This window comes from Callorhinus ursinus, unplaced genomic scaffold (assembly GCF_003265705.2).
Source record: "Callorhinus ursinus isolate GAN/ISIS: 27379988/994484 unplaced genomic scaffold, GSC_fseal_2.0 scaffold19, whole genome shotgun sequence".
Lineage (NCBI taxonomy): Eukaryota > Metazoa > Chordata > Mammalia > Carnivora > Otariidae > Callorhinus > Callorhinus ursinus.
In genome coordinates, this window is record NW_027397081.1 from 25,793,224 (window position 1) to 25,809,727 (window position 16,504).

At 50.0% G+C, this 16,504-nt stretch overlaps 1 protein-coding gene across 2 annotated transcripts in view; it reads left to right on the forward strand.

Annotated features, from left to right (window-relative positions):
* ST14 (ST14 transmembrane serine protease matriptase) overlaps positions 1-16,504 on the forward strand; it is a 42,495-nt gene continuing 25,991 nt past the window's right edge. Inside the window, exons 1-2 of one of the 2 annotated variants that reach the window (XM_025893866.2) lie at positions 2-244; positions 14,643-14,696. Coding sequence is in view for 1 of the 2 variants with exons in the window: in XM_025893865.2 (XP_025749650.1) it covers positions 164-244 (81 nt within the window). In the remaining variant the exon portion in view is untranslated. Of the gene's footprint in view, positions 245-14,642; positions 14,697-16,504 lie in introns of both variants that reach the window. The other variant, XM_025893865.2, reaches the window with a different exon arrangement.

The window sequence follows — 16,504 nt, forward strand, 5'->3', positions numbered from 1 at the left end:
GCCCCCCGCGCCCCCCGCGCCCCCGCGCCCCTCGCGCAGCCCGCGCGCCCCCCTGCGCGGCCGCGCACCCCGCGCCCTCCGCGTCCCCCGCGCCCCGTGGGCGATGGGAGCCAGCCGTCCGCGGGGACCACGCCTCTGAGACTCGCGGCCGGCCACCGGGACCATGAAGAGCAATCGGGCCCGCAAGGGCGGAGGGGGCGCCAAGGACCTCCGCGCGGGACTCAAGTACAGCTCGCGGCCTGAGGTGGGAGAGGGGCGCGGGCTTCGCGCGCGTCGTCGGGGCCCGGGAAGCCACCCCGAGTGGCCGGGAGCTGGGCGATGCGAGCGGGCGCCGAGGGCCCCGGACGCTGCAGCGCCGCGCTTTGTCTTGGCAAAGGGAACCGCTCCATTGCCCATTTGTGGCCCGGGCGCTGGCCGGCCCGACAGGTGGAATTTCCTGTTCGGCGGGTGCCTGGCGGACCTTTGGTACCAGCCCTGCCGCGCGCCAGCCGGCCACGGTGGAGGCGGCAACCCCCAGGTCCTTGGAGACGCCCAATCTCTCCCCCGGCCTTCCTGCCCGCTCAGTCCTTTCCCTGACCCGAAAAAAAAGGGCTCCCTCTCGGTCCCTCCATTAACTCTGCGCTATTAGTGCACATCTGGAAAAAGAAGCAGGGAACCAAGGCACGGAGTGGGGTGATTTGGGCCGAGGAAGGGAGGTTTCTAGGGGGCTTTGGACCAGAGCCATCCTTGGCCTCTGCAGGAGTTTGCTTTTTTCATTCCCGGTCAGAAGGCATTTTGTGACCTTTGTAGAGAGCAACTGGGAGACCAGAGCTAAGGTGGTGCTAAGGTGCTAAGGACTCCAGGGTTGGGGTTGCCTAGGCTCCTGGAAGAGGGGATGGAGCTCTTTGGGAAGGTGATTCTCTGGGAAAGGATGTGAGAACATGTGTCTTGAGCCTTTTGGAAGCTCCCAAAGCCTGCAGCTCTTGTTTGACAGACAAAACAATGAGAGACCTCTTGAAAGATCTCAAGGACGTTAAACCTTAATGCAAAGAGTTGGGAATGGGTTGTTCCTTTATTGAAGGACACACCTAGGTGGCGGCATCCAGGCGGGACTAGCAACCAGGCCTCTACCTCTGTCTAGCTGGGACCCCGGGTTTCCCAAAATGCGGGTGAACTCCAGCTCACAGCGGACGTTGAGTGGGCGCTGAGAGGCAGGGGCTGTTTTGGGAGGGAGCTTTCCCCTCTGCAAATGATGGGGGGCTCTGCTGCACCACCGGCTCTTACTTTCTCTCCTGTCCTGGTCCAGGAACATCTGCTGCCCCACATTGTGGCCATTGCTCCAAGTCAGGCCACATTTTGGCGCTCTCTGAAATCAATTCCTTTTCTTCAAGGGGGGACCTGGTGACTTAGGGAGTTTGCAGAAGACCAGATCCTGGGGCTGCTGTGGTTAGCCGGACCCCAAGTAGTCACCGAGGCTGGGTTACTCTTGTTTTCTCCACCCTGCGTGGAAGGAAGCACGGACAGGGCAGCCAGCCTGGAGGCTTGGGATTGGGTTCCTGCTGAGCCTCCCCGCTTGAGGCTGCCGGTTCACCCCATGTATGCCTTTTATCTTCCCTTCTGTAACTGCCATGTTTATGAATCCCTGAGAATTGCCTGCTGGGCCTCTAGCCTCCTGCCTCCTCAGCAGAGGGCCTGCTGTTTGGTATTTGTTATTTCAGGGCTGTTTTTTCCCCCTCAACTTCCCTTTCTGGGATCGTCTTGTCTGTGCTGCCCCTCCGCCCACACTCCCTCCTGACGAGGGGCCAGGCCTGGGGCTCATCTCCACACTCCTCTCGGAACCCCCGACAGCCGGCTTTCTCTTGTCACCTGCAAGCCCTTGTTTATTTTTCCCTTTGGTCCCTGCTGGTTTTCTCATCTTCTGTGAAGCTCACACGTTCTCTCTTCCATTGGGTTCTCCCCTCCACCTCTGATTCTGCGATTTTCCTTCACATAGATCACTCTGTCATGTTATTTCTCCTGCCAGGCTCCATTGAACCAATTCTGTACCTGATCCCAGGCCAGGAATTTTGGAGGAAGGGTTCTCAAAGACAAGTAAGATGTGATTGCTTCCATTAAGGAAATCACAGTCCTGAGAGCCATGCTTAGAGACATGTGCAAAAATTAGATGTGATGCAGTGTGTCCTGAAGAAAGTAGCCGACTATGCCCAAAGCTCGTTTCCATTTCCCAGGAAGTCTTCAGATATTCCTTCCCATCCCATGCCTTAGCAGAAATCTCATTCCCCAGATCACCTTGCAGTGTTTGCAGTCAGGGTCTGCAGACTCGGCCTTGACCTGTTCCCTGATCAGCAGGTGCAGCTGCTGCCCCTGGTTTTGCCCTGGGTGTCAGCAGAGCCTGGCTGGGTCATGCTGAGCCCCGCAGGGGGACTGTTGCTTTCAAGTGCCATGTTCTGGCTACTTCCATTCCTGCATGGATGGAGAAAGGTCCTGTCTGGAGGTTCTTGTGTATGGCTGCATCCTTCCCAAGGCTGATGACTGTAGCCCTTGCCCCACCCCAAGCTGTTCCCATCAAGCAGGAAGTGGCCATCTCAGTGTCCCTACTGTCCCCAGGGCCCTGACGTACACATTGTGTCTGGGGATTGTGTGAACCGTCCCTCCATGATAGCAGGTGTGCAGATGCCAATTATTATGGCCAGCAATGAGAACTGGAAAGCCTGCCTCACTGAGTGTCTGGGCCCTTGTTGAATATTTGCTGGATCCATTGGTGCCTTCTCAAGTCAGGAGTGCCCTGGGTGGGACTCAGTATCCCCTAGGCATGTGGAGACCAGGACTGGGAAATCAAGTGTGGGGGCTAGGCTGTACAGCTGCGGCTTTTCATAGCGTCATCTCTTTGTGAACTGTTCACACATTCACTCATCCATGTAACAGATATTTATTAGATACCCACTGACAGCAAGTGCCAGGTACTGAACAATAATGCTGAGACAGACCCCAGTCAGGGACCCCCTGCCTGCAGGGAACATCCAGTATGTGTGGGATACAGGGAATTAAGTTCTGTGTGTATGGTAAGTACTAGATTCCAGAGAAGCCCGGGGTGGGTCACGTAGGAGGCATCCACCCCAGGCCCAAAGGGTCAGGGTAGGGGAACTGGGGGATGCGGCCATCTGTGATGTGGTGCCGGAGCGTCCAACATGATGGAGCCAAGACCTGGTGCCTCCACTTTCCTGGCAGGTGATCTCAGAGGTGTTACCTAATGTCTCCGAGCCTCAGTTTCTGTGACTATAAAATGAGGATGACGTGTGTTACAGATTTGTTGCAAGGATTAAAAGGGATACTTTATATCACAGCCCTTTGTAAGTTGCAGGGTGGTGTACACATCGGCGCAGGTTGGATTTCTGAGTTGGAAAAGGCTTAGCTGAGTTGGAAAAGGCTTAGCGGGCGCCTGGGTGGCTCAGTTGGTTAAGCGACTGCCTTCGGCTCAGGTCATGATCCCGGAGTCCCGGGATCGAGTCCCACATCGGGCTCCCGGCTCAGCGGGGAGCCTGCTTCTCCCTCTGACCTTCTCCCCTCTTATGCTGTTTCTCTCTCTCTCTCTCAAATAAATAAATAAAATCTTAAAAAAAAAAAAAAAGAAAAGGCTTAGCGACCAACAGGAAGGTGCTGTCGTATTGGTAGCAGGCTTGTGCAGAGGCCAAGAACCCGGGCCTTGCTGGGGCACTGGCCTCCCAGAACGGCCGGCCTGCCCTGCTGAACACAGGAACTGTCTTAGAGGAGTTGTGGGAAATGAGAGCACCCTTTATGCAGCTTCTGTGGGAAAGATCCTTCTACGGGAAGGAAATGTGAGCTCACGACCACTGTAACTGACTCCTCCTTCCCCTCTTCCTCCTGCCCCCCCCAACACAAAACTTTAAAACAACTTCCTTCTTTCCGGGTTCTCTTGAGTGCGTGCCGGGCTCTCTCAGAGGCCCCTGTGCTGGGAAGGTGTGTGCAGGGGGTGAGGGGAGAGCCAGGAGGGTGGGCGATGGGAAACTGGGATGGTTCTTTAGGTGGGGACTCACCTCCCAGGTATTGTGAATGAACACGGAGCCTACATACTCCAGGGGGCCTCCCTGCACCTTGGTCCCGGAAAGACCTGGACCTTCATGGCTTCATTTGGAAGATGGGGAAACTGAGGCAGAGAAGACAACCCTAGCTTAGTCGCTGCCCAAGTCAGAAGCCTGGGACGTCTAAACCAGTGGGACTGTCCGTGGTGCCAGGGGTGGGGTGGTCTGCCCAGAGCTGGCTTGTTGGTGGGGCACCACATCATCACAGCCTCCCCCACCTGGGCCTCTCACTTGCACCCCCAGGGGGTGTGGCTGCCTGCATTGTGGCCGTGGCCGTGGACAGTGGCCGCTGTGGTGCTGGAGTTCCCCTGGTGTCAGTTCCTTCTCTGGCCTCTGGTCCTGCCCAGACTGTTGGCTCATGTGTCTCCTAAGAGAGAAAGTCTGTTCGTAGAAGAGAGTGTGACCCAGCCCCCTCAGCCCAGGGCCTAAACGTGTTGCTTCTGACATTGTATGTATGCTGCTGGAGTGTTTAGATCATTGCTAGCATTTGGTGAGCATAGACCATGTATTATATACCTCTTAGTATTATTATTACCCCTTCATAGGTGGGGAAAGTGGAGGACAGAGAGGCTAAGTAACTTGCCTAAGGTCACAGAGTGAAACACTAGTGGGATTGGAATCTGAAACCCGGCTCTGTCTGCTGTACTCGGCCTACTGGAGTGTCAGACAGTGCGCTCGGGACTGGATGGATTACTAAGGGTAAGGATTAATTTAATTTGGGTAGAAACAGGATTTCTCTTCTTAGGATGTTGCTGAGATGCTGGCGGCTTACCATAATTATAATGGCCAATTCGCAGATGGGAATGGGAATTTCTGGGCTTCTCTGAGAATTCTCACTCAGGCGGGCTGTGGTGAGAAGGTGTTTGGGGTTTATTCAGAGTGCTCAGATAGTAATTGCCTCTTTTTCTTTGTTAAGAACTTTTCCAGAAGCAAGTCTCTACTAAAATTTCTGTCTTGGAATCTCATATTTTCTGAATTTGCTTATTCTATCCAGGCTTAGCAACAGAATCCTTAGATTCCTTGGGACAGTTGGCAAGCTGGTCAAAATCTTGGATCCTTTGTTTCTCTGACTCGGTGATGTTAGTGAAAAGGTAGAGCGGACTATGATTACAACCATTTCTACCCATCAGTCAGTATGTGTATTTCAGTTCATCATCTCTCTCTCTTCTCACAGCAACTAAGGGAAAAAAAAGCCCAGTTTACAGATGAGAATACTGAGGCTCCAAAATTTGCATAATAGCCCAAAGGCAATTAGAGGTATACCAGGGTTCAAACCTAGATCTGTGTGTCTTCAAAGCCTAGATCTTAACCGCAAAGCCATTATACAGTTGTATTCCAAGGATGATGGTGATTGATGCATATCCCCAGCAAAGTACTGGAACACATCATTAAACAGAGTGGTGAGCATCAGGCGCCAACACAAGTCCACAAAAACCCCTCACACCAAACTCGTCTGGTTTCCGCTTTTGATGAGGTTACTCATCTGGTAGACCAGGAGACTGGCTGGAGATGTGATTTCAGCAAGGCTTTGAACAAAATGTAGCTTTATTTATTATACACATGATTACGATCACAAAGGCAGTTTTAAAATGAAAAAGGCAAAGATTCACCTACCCAAGCCAACAGATCGGGTTGTTTACATTTTTCATGCCTCCTTACCTGCCTTACCAAATGCATATGTTTTATCGAGTTCCTTGTTGCGGAGACAGTTTGTGTCCTGGGGAATTTCTGTACCAGCCTTCTATCTGCTTGGCGTGGTGGAGGCCCAGGGGCTAGAAGACAGGGAGAGTGAGGTCTGGCTCAGGTCTGACAACGAATGTGCCCAAGAGGGTCCATTCGCGGACAAGTCACTCTATGCCGTGGCCTGGGGGTTGCTTCTGCGTAGTTCCTGGGTTCTGGGCCATTTCTTGTTTACTAACAATTCTCATGAAGTCTTGGAGAATTTGCTTATCAGCTCTGTAGATGACAGCCTCCTGGGAGGGAAAGGCTATTTCTTGTTTACTAACAATTCTCCTGAAGTCTTGGAGTATTTGCTTATCAGCTCTGTAGATGACAGCCTCCAGGGAGGGAAAGGCCCAATACCTCTGCTTACTTAATTCTGAGTCAGAAGGACCTGGACGGCCTGCATGGTGGGGTGTCAGGGATTGTGTCCATCTGCCTTCTGAGTAAATGCTGTGCTTTAGTGCACCACCCTAACACTGGAAACCAAAACCACCTCCCTCCCACGGTTGGGATATGAGGAGGAGGCTGAGAAGGAACAAGCTGGACACCACAGTAGAGCCAATATTTTGAGTCAACGGCAAGCTCAGTAGAAGCCAGGCATGTTCTGTGGCTCCCTAAAATGTAAAGGAAATTCCTCCTTCCCCGTATTTTTATTTGGTTAGACCCTTTAAAATTATTATTAAAAAGACCAAGATATACATATTTAAAGAAAATTTGGATAACTCAGATAAATAAAAAGAATTGAGAAATGGGGGAAAGTGCCCTGGAAAGGCATTTTTATAATTTGGTATTGCCTATGCACTTTTTCTAAAAGAAAAAAGTTGCTTTTTTTCTGAATACAAAAGTTAGGAAGGTTTTTTTGTTTGTTTGTTTGTATCAAGCAATATAGAAATACGCAAAGTAGAAAGCAAAATTCCTCTGAAATTCTTTCCCCTGGGTTTTATAACCCCTATAAATAGTTTGGCTTATATTTTCCCACAGTCTCTTTTTTAAAAAATGATTGTATTTATTTATTTATTTGAGAGAGAGGGAGAGTGCGAGCCTGAGCAGGGGGAGGGGCAGAGGGAGAGAGAGAAGCAGACTCCCCACTGAGCAGGGGGCTTGATGCGGGGTTCGATTTCAGGGCCCTGCGATCATGACCTGAGCCGAAGGCAGACGCTTAACTGACTGAGCCACCCAGGCGCCCCTGGGTGAAACATTTATTAACTGTGTTAACCCATGCTGGGATTGTGGAACAAGACAGCCTGTTTCTCCTATCTTTAAAGAGCAGGTGGTTGACCTTGAGACCGTGAGAGGCTGGGACTGGGGGGGGTGCTTGGGGTGCTAGGGAACACTTGGGAAGTCACCTGACTAAAACAGAGGGAGAGGGGCCCTCCTTGGGAGACACCAGAGTTGAGTTTAGAGGGACGGGAAGTGCTTATATACTTTTTGATTGTCTTTTTTTCATTTAACATTGTTTCTTAGAGTTTTTCATGGTATTACCTACCCTTTGAAAATCCATTTTTGATTGCTGCGTAAGCTTTCATCAAGTGGATATATCATTGTTTATTATTATTTACTTTTATTCTTTTTATGTGCTAATTGAATGCATTATTGGACGATTAATGGAGATAGAGCCCTCCGGAAGAGGGAGGTAATTGACAAACAGCCCCTGTGGAGACCACGCTGGTCCGTGTTTGAATTATGCTGTTGAATTCTGGGCACCATGTCTTCATGGGAACATTGCTACCTGTGAGGTTGTAGATGGCCAGAGGTTTAGAAAACACATCGTTTGAATCATCGAGGGGAACGTGTTTAGCCAGATCAGGAGCAGACTCAGAGCATGACTGCCGACTTGAAGTCTTTCAGGAGCTGTCCAGGGCGGGAGCTATCTGGCCAGTTCTATTGTAATGCTAATGTACAGGAGTTATTGTGATGCTGATCACATTGGTGTGACGGAGAGCTTCCTAAGATTGGCAAGAAAGGAAAATATTATCATCCTCCCCCACTCCCCCCCCCCCCGGGGGCACCCCCCGTCCAAAGAATGGCCCGGGGAAGATGGGAGATGAGATGGTGTCTACAGTCTGTCCCAGCTCTAAGAATGTGATTCCAAGGACACACTTCGCGGTTTTCACCTCTTTCCTGTCCTGCTTGCACCACAGGGATTCTGGCTCCCTAGAGTGTGGACTTGGGCCTCCAGGCGCCTTCCCCGCAGGACCGTACTTTCCTGTTATCCAGGCCTATCCAGGCCTCTCATTCCCACTGACCCCTTGGTTTATTGCTCTATAAACGTGCCTGAGCAGAGGCTTTGGGAATGTAGTCAGTTCCAGGAAGCAAGGTGGGCTTGGGGCTTTCCCACTAACTTCTGCAGATTCCTGGGTCCACTCAGGCAGCTGTTAGAAAGGGTTAACGGAAAAGCTGTTAACACAGACCGGGGTGCCTGTGTGGAATACTTTTTAGCAATAGAAAGAACCAGCTCTTGGTGCCTGCGATGACTCAAATGATTCTCCAGGGAATTTTGCTGAGTGAAAGAAGCCAGTAATCTTAAAAGATTATATGCTGGATGATTCATTTATGTAACATTTTTGAAAGGACGGTTTTAGAATAGGAGGATAGACCCTCGGGGAGGGGGCGGGGAGGAGGTGGGCGTGGCTACCGAAGGGCGGTAGCTGTAGTACCCTACGCCCGTAATCAGTTACGTGATCAGTTGCCTGGACCTTAATACTCACACACACTGATGAGTACGAGTAAAATCAGAAACCTACATCAGTGGGTTATATCGGAGTTGTGGTATAATAGTACAATTTTACAAAACGTTACCGTTGGGGGAAACTGGGCAGAGTGTACAAGGGATGTCTTCCTGTGTTATGTCTTATAACTGCACGTGAACCTAGTTCTCTCAATAAAAAAAATGCAGTAAATGAAAAAAGCACTAGCCTGTGAAGTCAGAATGTGGGTTCAGTGAGAAGTCGAGGAAAAGAATGAAAAGAGTTGCATGGCCCTGCCCTCACCTCTTGGCTCTCTCGTTTCACTTCGGGTGTACTCTCTGGTTGTGCTGCTGCCAGCGGATCCACCAGCCCCCTGAATAGCGGACATGGGGCGGGTGGGGGGGGGGCAGGAGAGGCGAGGGGCGGGCAGAGGATCTCAGGAGATTAAGGACCCGGGCCCTGGCATACGGGAGGAGGATGAGAGCCTGGGGTAGGGCAGGGGCTGCTTGTGGTGCTCACTGCCACCTGATCTGGTAGCAGAGATTGAATTACAAAAGAGGTTGTGTCCTGGGGGGAACATTTAATTGAAGACTTGGAGAGGGAGAGGCTGGGAGAGTCCATACTTAGGTGGGGCTGCCCAAAGCAGGTGGCCAGGCCAGGTCTGACACCAGAGAGCTTGGGAGGCTGTCAACAAGAACCCTGGGGTGTAGACTGACGATTCTGTCCCCTTCCAGGTAGATGAAGGTACCTTGGGATATGAGTCTGGAAACTCCTGGGCCCTGGCACCTGGGAGATTCCCAGCTTGCCCTGGGTAGGCTACCCAAGTGTGGCTAGGGAAAAAGAGGTCCCTCATTCAATCAACCAACCAATCAGGTGCTACCTCTGGGCAAGGTCATGGAGGGGGTTGGGGAGAGAAGCAGTATGAAGAAGAAACGGGGGTACCCTGACCCCCTAGGACTGCCTGGTCTTAGCATGGCAGTGGAATATCACTGATGCCAAGTGGCTGGTACGGGTCATAAGGGAGGTGAGGTTCCAAGAGAAAGTACTGTAGGTGAAGGTGGTCCATGCAGGTTTTCTGGAGGGGCAGAGCCTTGGGCTGTGTTTTCAAGGGCAGGTGGGTTTGGTAGGTGGTGAGGAGAGCAGAGCCATTCTGAGTGGGCAGGATGGGGGCAGCATCCCAGCTCCTTACAGGTGTGGGGGGCTTCCTGGCTGGGGGCAAAGTCAGAGGTGGGGGGAGTCAACACCCCTAGACCAGTGTTGAAGGGGTGAAATGCATATATAGCGTTGGGCCAGCCCTCTCACCTCTTGGGCCCCAGACACGGGTTCTGTCGTAGGTGGAGTTTTGCAGAGTGTTCTTTAAGGTGGTTCCTCTCTGCACTTCAGTGTGCTTGTCTGTACACTGGGGGAGAAGGGATGATAGCCGAACCCCTCGAGAACACCGGCTTTGGAATCTGGAATCCCACCCTGCCACTTTTTAGCTGTCTGGGGTTTTGATGTTACCCTCCTTTATGCATTTCCTCATCTGGAAATGAAACCTACTCTAGGAATTAGAGATAATTTGTATTTAAAATCCCTAACGGAGCACAAAGATACACAGAAATCATGAATATGTTTGTGGTGGCCTCTCCATCCCTCCCGGAGCTGTGAGGCACGTGGACGAAGGGGGTGAGGGCCCTGGCAACTATCAGGGCATCCCCAGAGCCTCTGTGGGCTTTGACCCCTTTCCTGTAGCCCCCAGGAAGGCCTTGGGTTAGGCATCGTCTAACTCCGTGGCTTGGAAACCTGTCACAGACCTTGAAGGCAATGTTTCAAGGAATAGTCTGGATACCCTCTGGGTCCTGAGGCTACTTGAACCAGTCTGTTTATTATTTTATTATTTTGAGGTTCTGCAAACAATTGCATTCGAAATGGATTTTTAAAAAGATTTATATACTTGAGAGGGGGAGGAAAGGGCAGAGGGAGAGGGAGAATCTCCAAGTTGACTCCCTGCTGAATGCAGAGCCCGATGTGGGGCTTGATCCCAGGACTCCTGAGATCATGACCTGAGCCAAAATCAGGAGTCACCCACTCAACCGACTGAGCTACCCAGGCGCCCCTGAAATGGATTTTCATGTTTTAAAAAATATTTTGGAAATGACCGGAAACTTGACATGTAGACCGAGGCCTAGAATATAAGTAGATGGCAGACTTGATGGCTTTGCTAGGTGAGTCGCCTCTGGGCTGTGGGCGGGTGCAGAGGTCCCTAGGAGGGCTCCCTTCTCTGCCCCAGGCCAGTCCCCGCCTTCCTCAGAGGGCAGGATGGGAGGGGTGGGTGCTGGGAAGGGAGCACAAGGCCTTCCTGGTGCTTTTGGTCAGGGGCAAGTGACAAGAGGGCAGGGGACACGGGCTACCTTTGAGGCTGCACGGTTGTTTTGTTTGTTTCACTGTGATATTTGAACTTGAACTCCGGCTGTTCGACGAGACCAGAGGGAGGGATGGGCCTTGGTCAATTTAGGCAGGTTGATGGACTGTGGGTGGAGAAATGAGAATCGAAGGACGATAGTAGGGAGGCCTCTGTCATTAGCAGGAACCAGCTAATTATGTTTTACAACACCTCTACTTAGAAGGCTGGAAGGGGTTATTAACCCACTTTTTAGAGGGGGAAAACTGAGGCACAGTGAGAAATATTTTCCCCAGTGGCTCAGGGTTCTCAGGCCCGACCCCTCATCCAGGTGATGACCAACCCAACCCCTCAAAAAGGAAAGAAGGAATTTGGATCTGTGGGTCTGTTTTCTATTCCCTTGTGGGGTCTTGCTGTGGGGGTGTGTGGCCCCAACCCGTGGCTGTGTGGGCAGGGTCTGGCGAGGGGACACCGGGGGACACCTGAAGCAGCCAGATACTGGCCGTGAGAGCACTATGGGGTCTCAGTGCAGACAGAGCACCCACGGTGGCTGAGTCAGGCCCCAGGGGACTTTCCTTCCTGCTCCGACCAAGTGAGCAGAGCTGTGATTTACTTCCTTCAGGTAGAAACTGTTGGCTGTGGGTCAGCTTTTTGCTCCCCTAGATGGTCACAGATCCACAGGTAATTCTGGATCCTCCTTGGGGCCCCGAAGCCTCACCTCTTTCCCAGCAGCTGCTTCTGGTGTGTCCGCTGAGGACAGGGACGGGGTCAAAGGGCAAGGGTGAGAGGGTTGGGCACCAAAAAGGGTTTAGGGATTTCACCGCCTGCTGACCAGGCCTCAGCTGGGAGTGCGCCTCTCTGAGGAGCTCTGGTGGCAGCCTCAGCGACTTCGGGGTGACGCTGATCCCCTATTCCGGGACCCTCTTGTGGGAGGATCCCAGGGCAAGAAGCAAAGCGCAGCCCGTATAGCAGGTTCCTCACATGCAGGTGGTTGTTTAAGATGGGGCAGGTGAGACTCAACCTCGCGGGCCCCTCACAGCAATGGGAAGTGGGTGAGCCAGGCAGGCAGCCTCTGCAAGATGGCAGGCAGCCTCTCTTGAACTGTCAGGTTCCTAAGAATCACCTGGGGGTCTTGTTAAACTTCCAGATGCCGGAGCCCTGCCCCTGACCTCCTGTATCAGAATCTCAGGGAGAGGGGCTTGGGAATCTGGATGCCGGGCAAGCCCTGTGTTTGCTTTATTTTATTCTTCTATGATTTTTCATGACCTGACAAGCCTGGGAAATGCTGAAGTGGTATGATCATGGGAACTGGAGCCTCCTGTGGGTTTCTTGAGACTCCTAGCTTCTGTGGGATCGATTGCCTCAGCGTGGTTGGGTGGGTGGAGGATTCCCCCCCCGGTGCTGAACAAATCAAGTGTCCTCTCTGTGCTGGTCACTGGGGAGTCTCTGCCTTCGGGGAGCCTGTGCATGGGCTGGCCGTTCTCGGTCCACAGCAGCTGAGTTTGGAGAGAGCCCAGCTACGTAGGGACCCACCTCCCTTCCTAATCAGCAACTGGAAAAAGAGGCCTTTCTCCAGGGTCACCTCTGGTGGGTCAGTTCTGTGCATGTCTGTGCTCAGTATCGCCCAGGATGACCAACACAGCGCTCGTGTTCGGAGGTCATTCTTTGCCCTGTTGTGTCAGGTAACTTTGAGCCATGCTGTATTTCTGGGGAATTTGGCCAGGATTAGACTCGAACCGGCATCGGGGGGGTGGCCCCGGGGAGATACGCTGGCTTTGTCTTGCTCCTTGCAAAAGAGGGCTTTTTCGAGTGCTACAGAATACCTCCTCACCTTGGAAAACCATTGCAGAGGCTCCGACTATTGTCCTTTCCTGCTTGAACAATCTGAGGGATGTTTGCATGACTGTGCTGTGTGGTGGATGGTGGAATTGGGACCCAGCTCATCTGGCGGTGGGTACACTAGCCACCAAAGCTGGAGGCGAAGAGCATCTGCCACAAGTCGGCGACAGAGCTGATGGTGTCACATGAAGCCAGCCACCCTTGTCCTCATCTCAGGCCGGAGCAAAACACCTGTGTCTCCCGCCAGTGACATCACCTCTGCCCCTTGATCTTGACCTTCAGCAGCAGAAGCAGATTACCAGTTGTTGTGTGATGTCATCCCAGGACTCTGAGTGACTTCTTTAGTGTTTAGTTTCATACCCTGCCTTCCCATCAGGTCCCACCCAGCTGTAGCCAAATGAGGAACAATCTTCAAAAAAACAAACAAAAAAAGTCTAGCGTGAAGATTAATTTTTTTCCCCCATCCGTTCTGATTGAAATCTTGTGTAGATTTTTGGTTAGTTGGTGTTATTTTTGCTGTTTACAAATGTACACACTTACCAGTTGCCTTTTCTCTAGTGAGGAGCACATTCTGAGCTACAATGGCAGGTTCTGGCTTTGGATTTGCTGGTCCCTGGAGCCCGTGAGAGGGTGGGTCCTGGAGAGTTGGAGCTGGTGACAGGGAACCTGGGAGAAGATTCCTTTCAAAGTGGAAGGATTTTTTTTTTTTTTTTTTTTTTTTTGGTTGACTTGAACACCAGGTTTTGTTTGCTTAGCATTTAGCTTTCAGGTCTGGTGAGTTTTTTACTTGATGGGAGTCCGGTGACTGCAAGAGTCTTTCTTATATCATCACATACCTTCTCTAAGTCAATTTCTTTTGGACAGTCCCTGGATTTCTGGACTGTACCTCCTCTGTTTCCCTCCAGGAAGTTGGACGGAAATGGTGGTAATTTGATCTTGTCCCTGCAGTCTGTCCCTTGGGTTCTACCCCTTCAATCCTCCTGGTTTTCAGTGTGTGTGTACTCCAAGCCCTTTATATGCATCTGTCCTTTGGGAGGTCATTCCTTGCTCTCTTGTCTGAGCTGGCCTTGAGCCATCCTGTGTTTCTGGGGACTCTGGCCGTGATCTAACTTGAGCTGGCCAGTGGGAACTGGCCACAAGAGCTTTGTAGCTTCTATCTCTATTCATGATAAGCAAGCACCTGGCTTCACAGCACTGAGATTTTATGTGCACCTGCTGATGTGTTTACTTTTATGAAAGAGAGAAAGAAGAGGCAGAAGCAGGGACTGGCATACTTTGTCTCCCGTTGGCTTTATGGCCCTGCAGAGAGATTGGTATGTGCAGAGAGATGGTTATGTATGCAGTGGAGATCTAGTGGATGGGAGCTCCCTGTCCCCCCTCCTCTGGAGGCAGATGGATCATGTGCGGGCCTGAAACCCCACGTGGGGTTGGAAGGACATGGCTCTTGTCTCGGCTTTGCTGCTTTCTGACCTCACTGCCTTTGTGACTTTGGACAGGTCACTCCCTCTCTGTCAGCCTCAGTTTCCTTATCAATAAAGTGACTAGGTTAGACAAGATGATCTCTAATATGCCTAAGAATGGAGCTGAGAGTAGGGTTATAAAAGCAAACAGTCTAGTTACTGATTAAACAGCATGTCTGGGCAGAGTGGAGCCCCAGAATTCACACAGTAGGGACAACCAAGGCCCTGCCATTGAGCCAGTCCCAAAGCTGACACTTTTGCTGTATAGCAAGGCTGGGGGTGGCCCCTGGGGTCCACTGTCCATGCTGTCAGCCACTTTCCCCTTCCCAAGGAGCTTGCTTTCCATTTCCCTTAGTACCTGCTTCCTGAGTTCCTGAAGCAGATCACATTGGGAGGTAGAAAACCAGGCTTAAATCTGGGTCTGCCACCAAGTCTGTTGGCTTGCAGTCATCATTTCTCCCTGCCTTATCTATAGAGTGGGCGTGATGGCACCAGTCATGAATGATTCCAGGATTGTTGTGAGGATCAGGTAAGAAAATATTGTGCAATTACTCTGAAAATTGAAAATAAACTTCATAAGCTATTATTTTGTTACATTTTTACCTAACACATGTAAACATACACACACTCTATTCAGAGAGTCTAGCCAAAGCCTTACTATTTTTTCATTTGTAAATCTGATTAGACTACCAAGGACCATTGGGCATTTAATGAAAAATCTACACCCTGAAAGAGAAAGGTGAAGACAAAGTTCTAATGTAAAAAAAAAAACAAAAAAAACCGACCAAATTAGTATCCTAAGAAAGACCAAGAAGGTAGTGCATTCATAAAATAAGAAAAGTCTGCTCTAAAAAGTAACCGTCAAAGAATAAAACATCAGTCTTGGGAGTGAAATATGTGATTTTTAAAATAAAAAAAAAAGATTCATTGCCTTTATAATAAGGCTTGAGATTAGGTGACGTTGGTCCTCCAGTTTTGTTCTTTTTATTCAGAGTCTTTTGCATTTCCATATGAATTTCAGAAGCACTTCAGCAATTTCTCCAAAAAGCCTGCTGAGATTTTGATCAAGATTATATTGAATCTCTAGACAGATTTGAGGAGAATAGCCAAATATATTGAGTCTTCTAATCCTTGAACCTGGGATATTACTTGATTTATTTAGGTCTTTTAAAATTTCTCTCAGCAGTTTCGTATTTTTTAGTGTACAGATCTTGTATATCCCTTGTCAGATTTGCCCCATAAGTATTTCATATTTATTGTAAATGGTATTTAAAAATTCTCTAAATTTCCAGTTGGCCATTGCTAATATGTAGAAATATAGTTGATTTTGGTGTATTAATTTTGAATCCTGCAACCTGGCTAAACTCACTTAGTATTTCAAAAGCTTTTTTGGGGGCGCCTGGGTGGCTCAGTCGTTAAGCGTCTGCCTTCGGCTCAGGTCATGATCCTAGGGTCCTGGAATCAAGCCCCGCATTGGGCTCCCTGCTCTGCGGGAAGCCTGCTTCTCCCTCTCCCACTCCCCCTGCTTGTGTTCCCTCTCTCGCTGTCTCTCTCTCTGTCAAAATAAATAAATAAAATCTTAAACAAAAAGTGTTTTGATGTACAAAGCTACAGTAATGAAGACAGTACGGTATTAGCATAAACATACATAAAGAGGTCAATTGAACAGAATGGATCTGGGAATAGACCCACATTAAACATTATTAAAGAGAGCAATGGAATAGAATGGAGTCTGGAAATAGACCCACAAATATATGGACAACTGATTAAAAAAATTAAAAAATAATTTAAAAATAATTTTTTTTAAGTAAGCTCTTTCCCCAACAGGGGCTTGAACTCTTGACCCTGAGATCAAGAGTTGCCTGCTCTACCAACAGCCAGTCAGGCGCCCCTTGGACAACTGATTTTTGATAAAGAGGCAAAGACAACTCAGTAGACAAAGGATGGTTTGTGCAACAAATTATAGTGGAACAATTGGATATCCATATAAAAAAAGAAAGAAAGAAAGAAAGAAAGAAAGAAAGAAAGAAAGAAAGAAAAAGAACTTTCATCTATACCTTGCACCAAATAAAAAAATTTTTAATTCAAAATGGGTTATAGGTCCAAGGCGCCTGGGTGGCTCAGTCGTTAAGCGTCTGCCTTCGGCTCAGGTCACGATCCCAGGGTCCTGGGATCGAGTCCCGCATCGGGCTCCCTGCTCAGCGGGAAGCCTGCTTCTCCCTCTCCCACTCCCCCTGCTTGTGTTCCTGCTCTCACGCACTCTCTCTCTCTCTCTGTCAAATAAATAAATAAAATCTTTTTTGATTTTATTTATTAATTTGACAGAGAGAGACAACG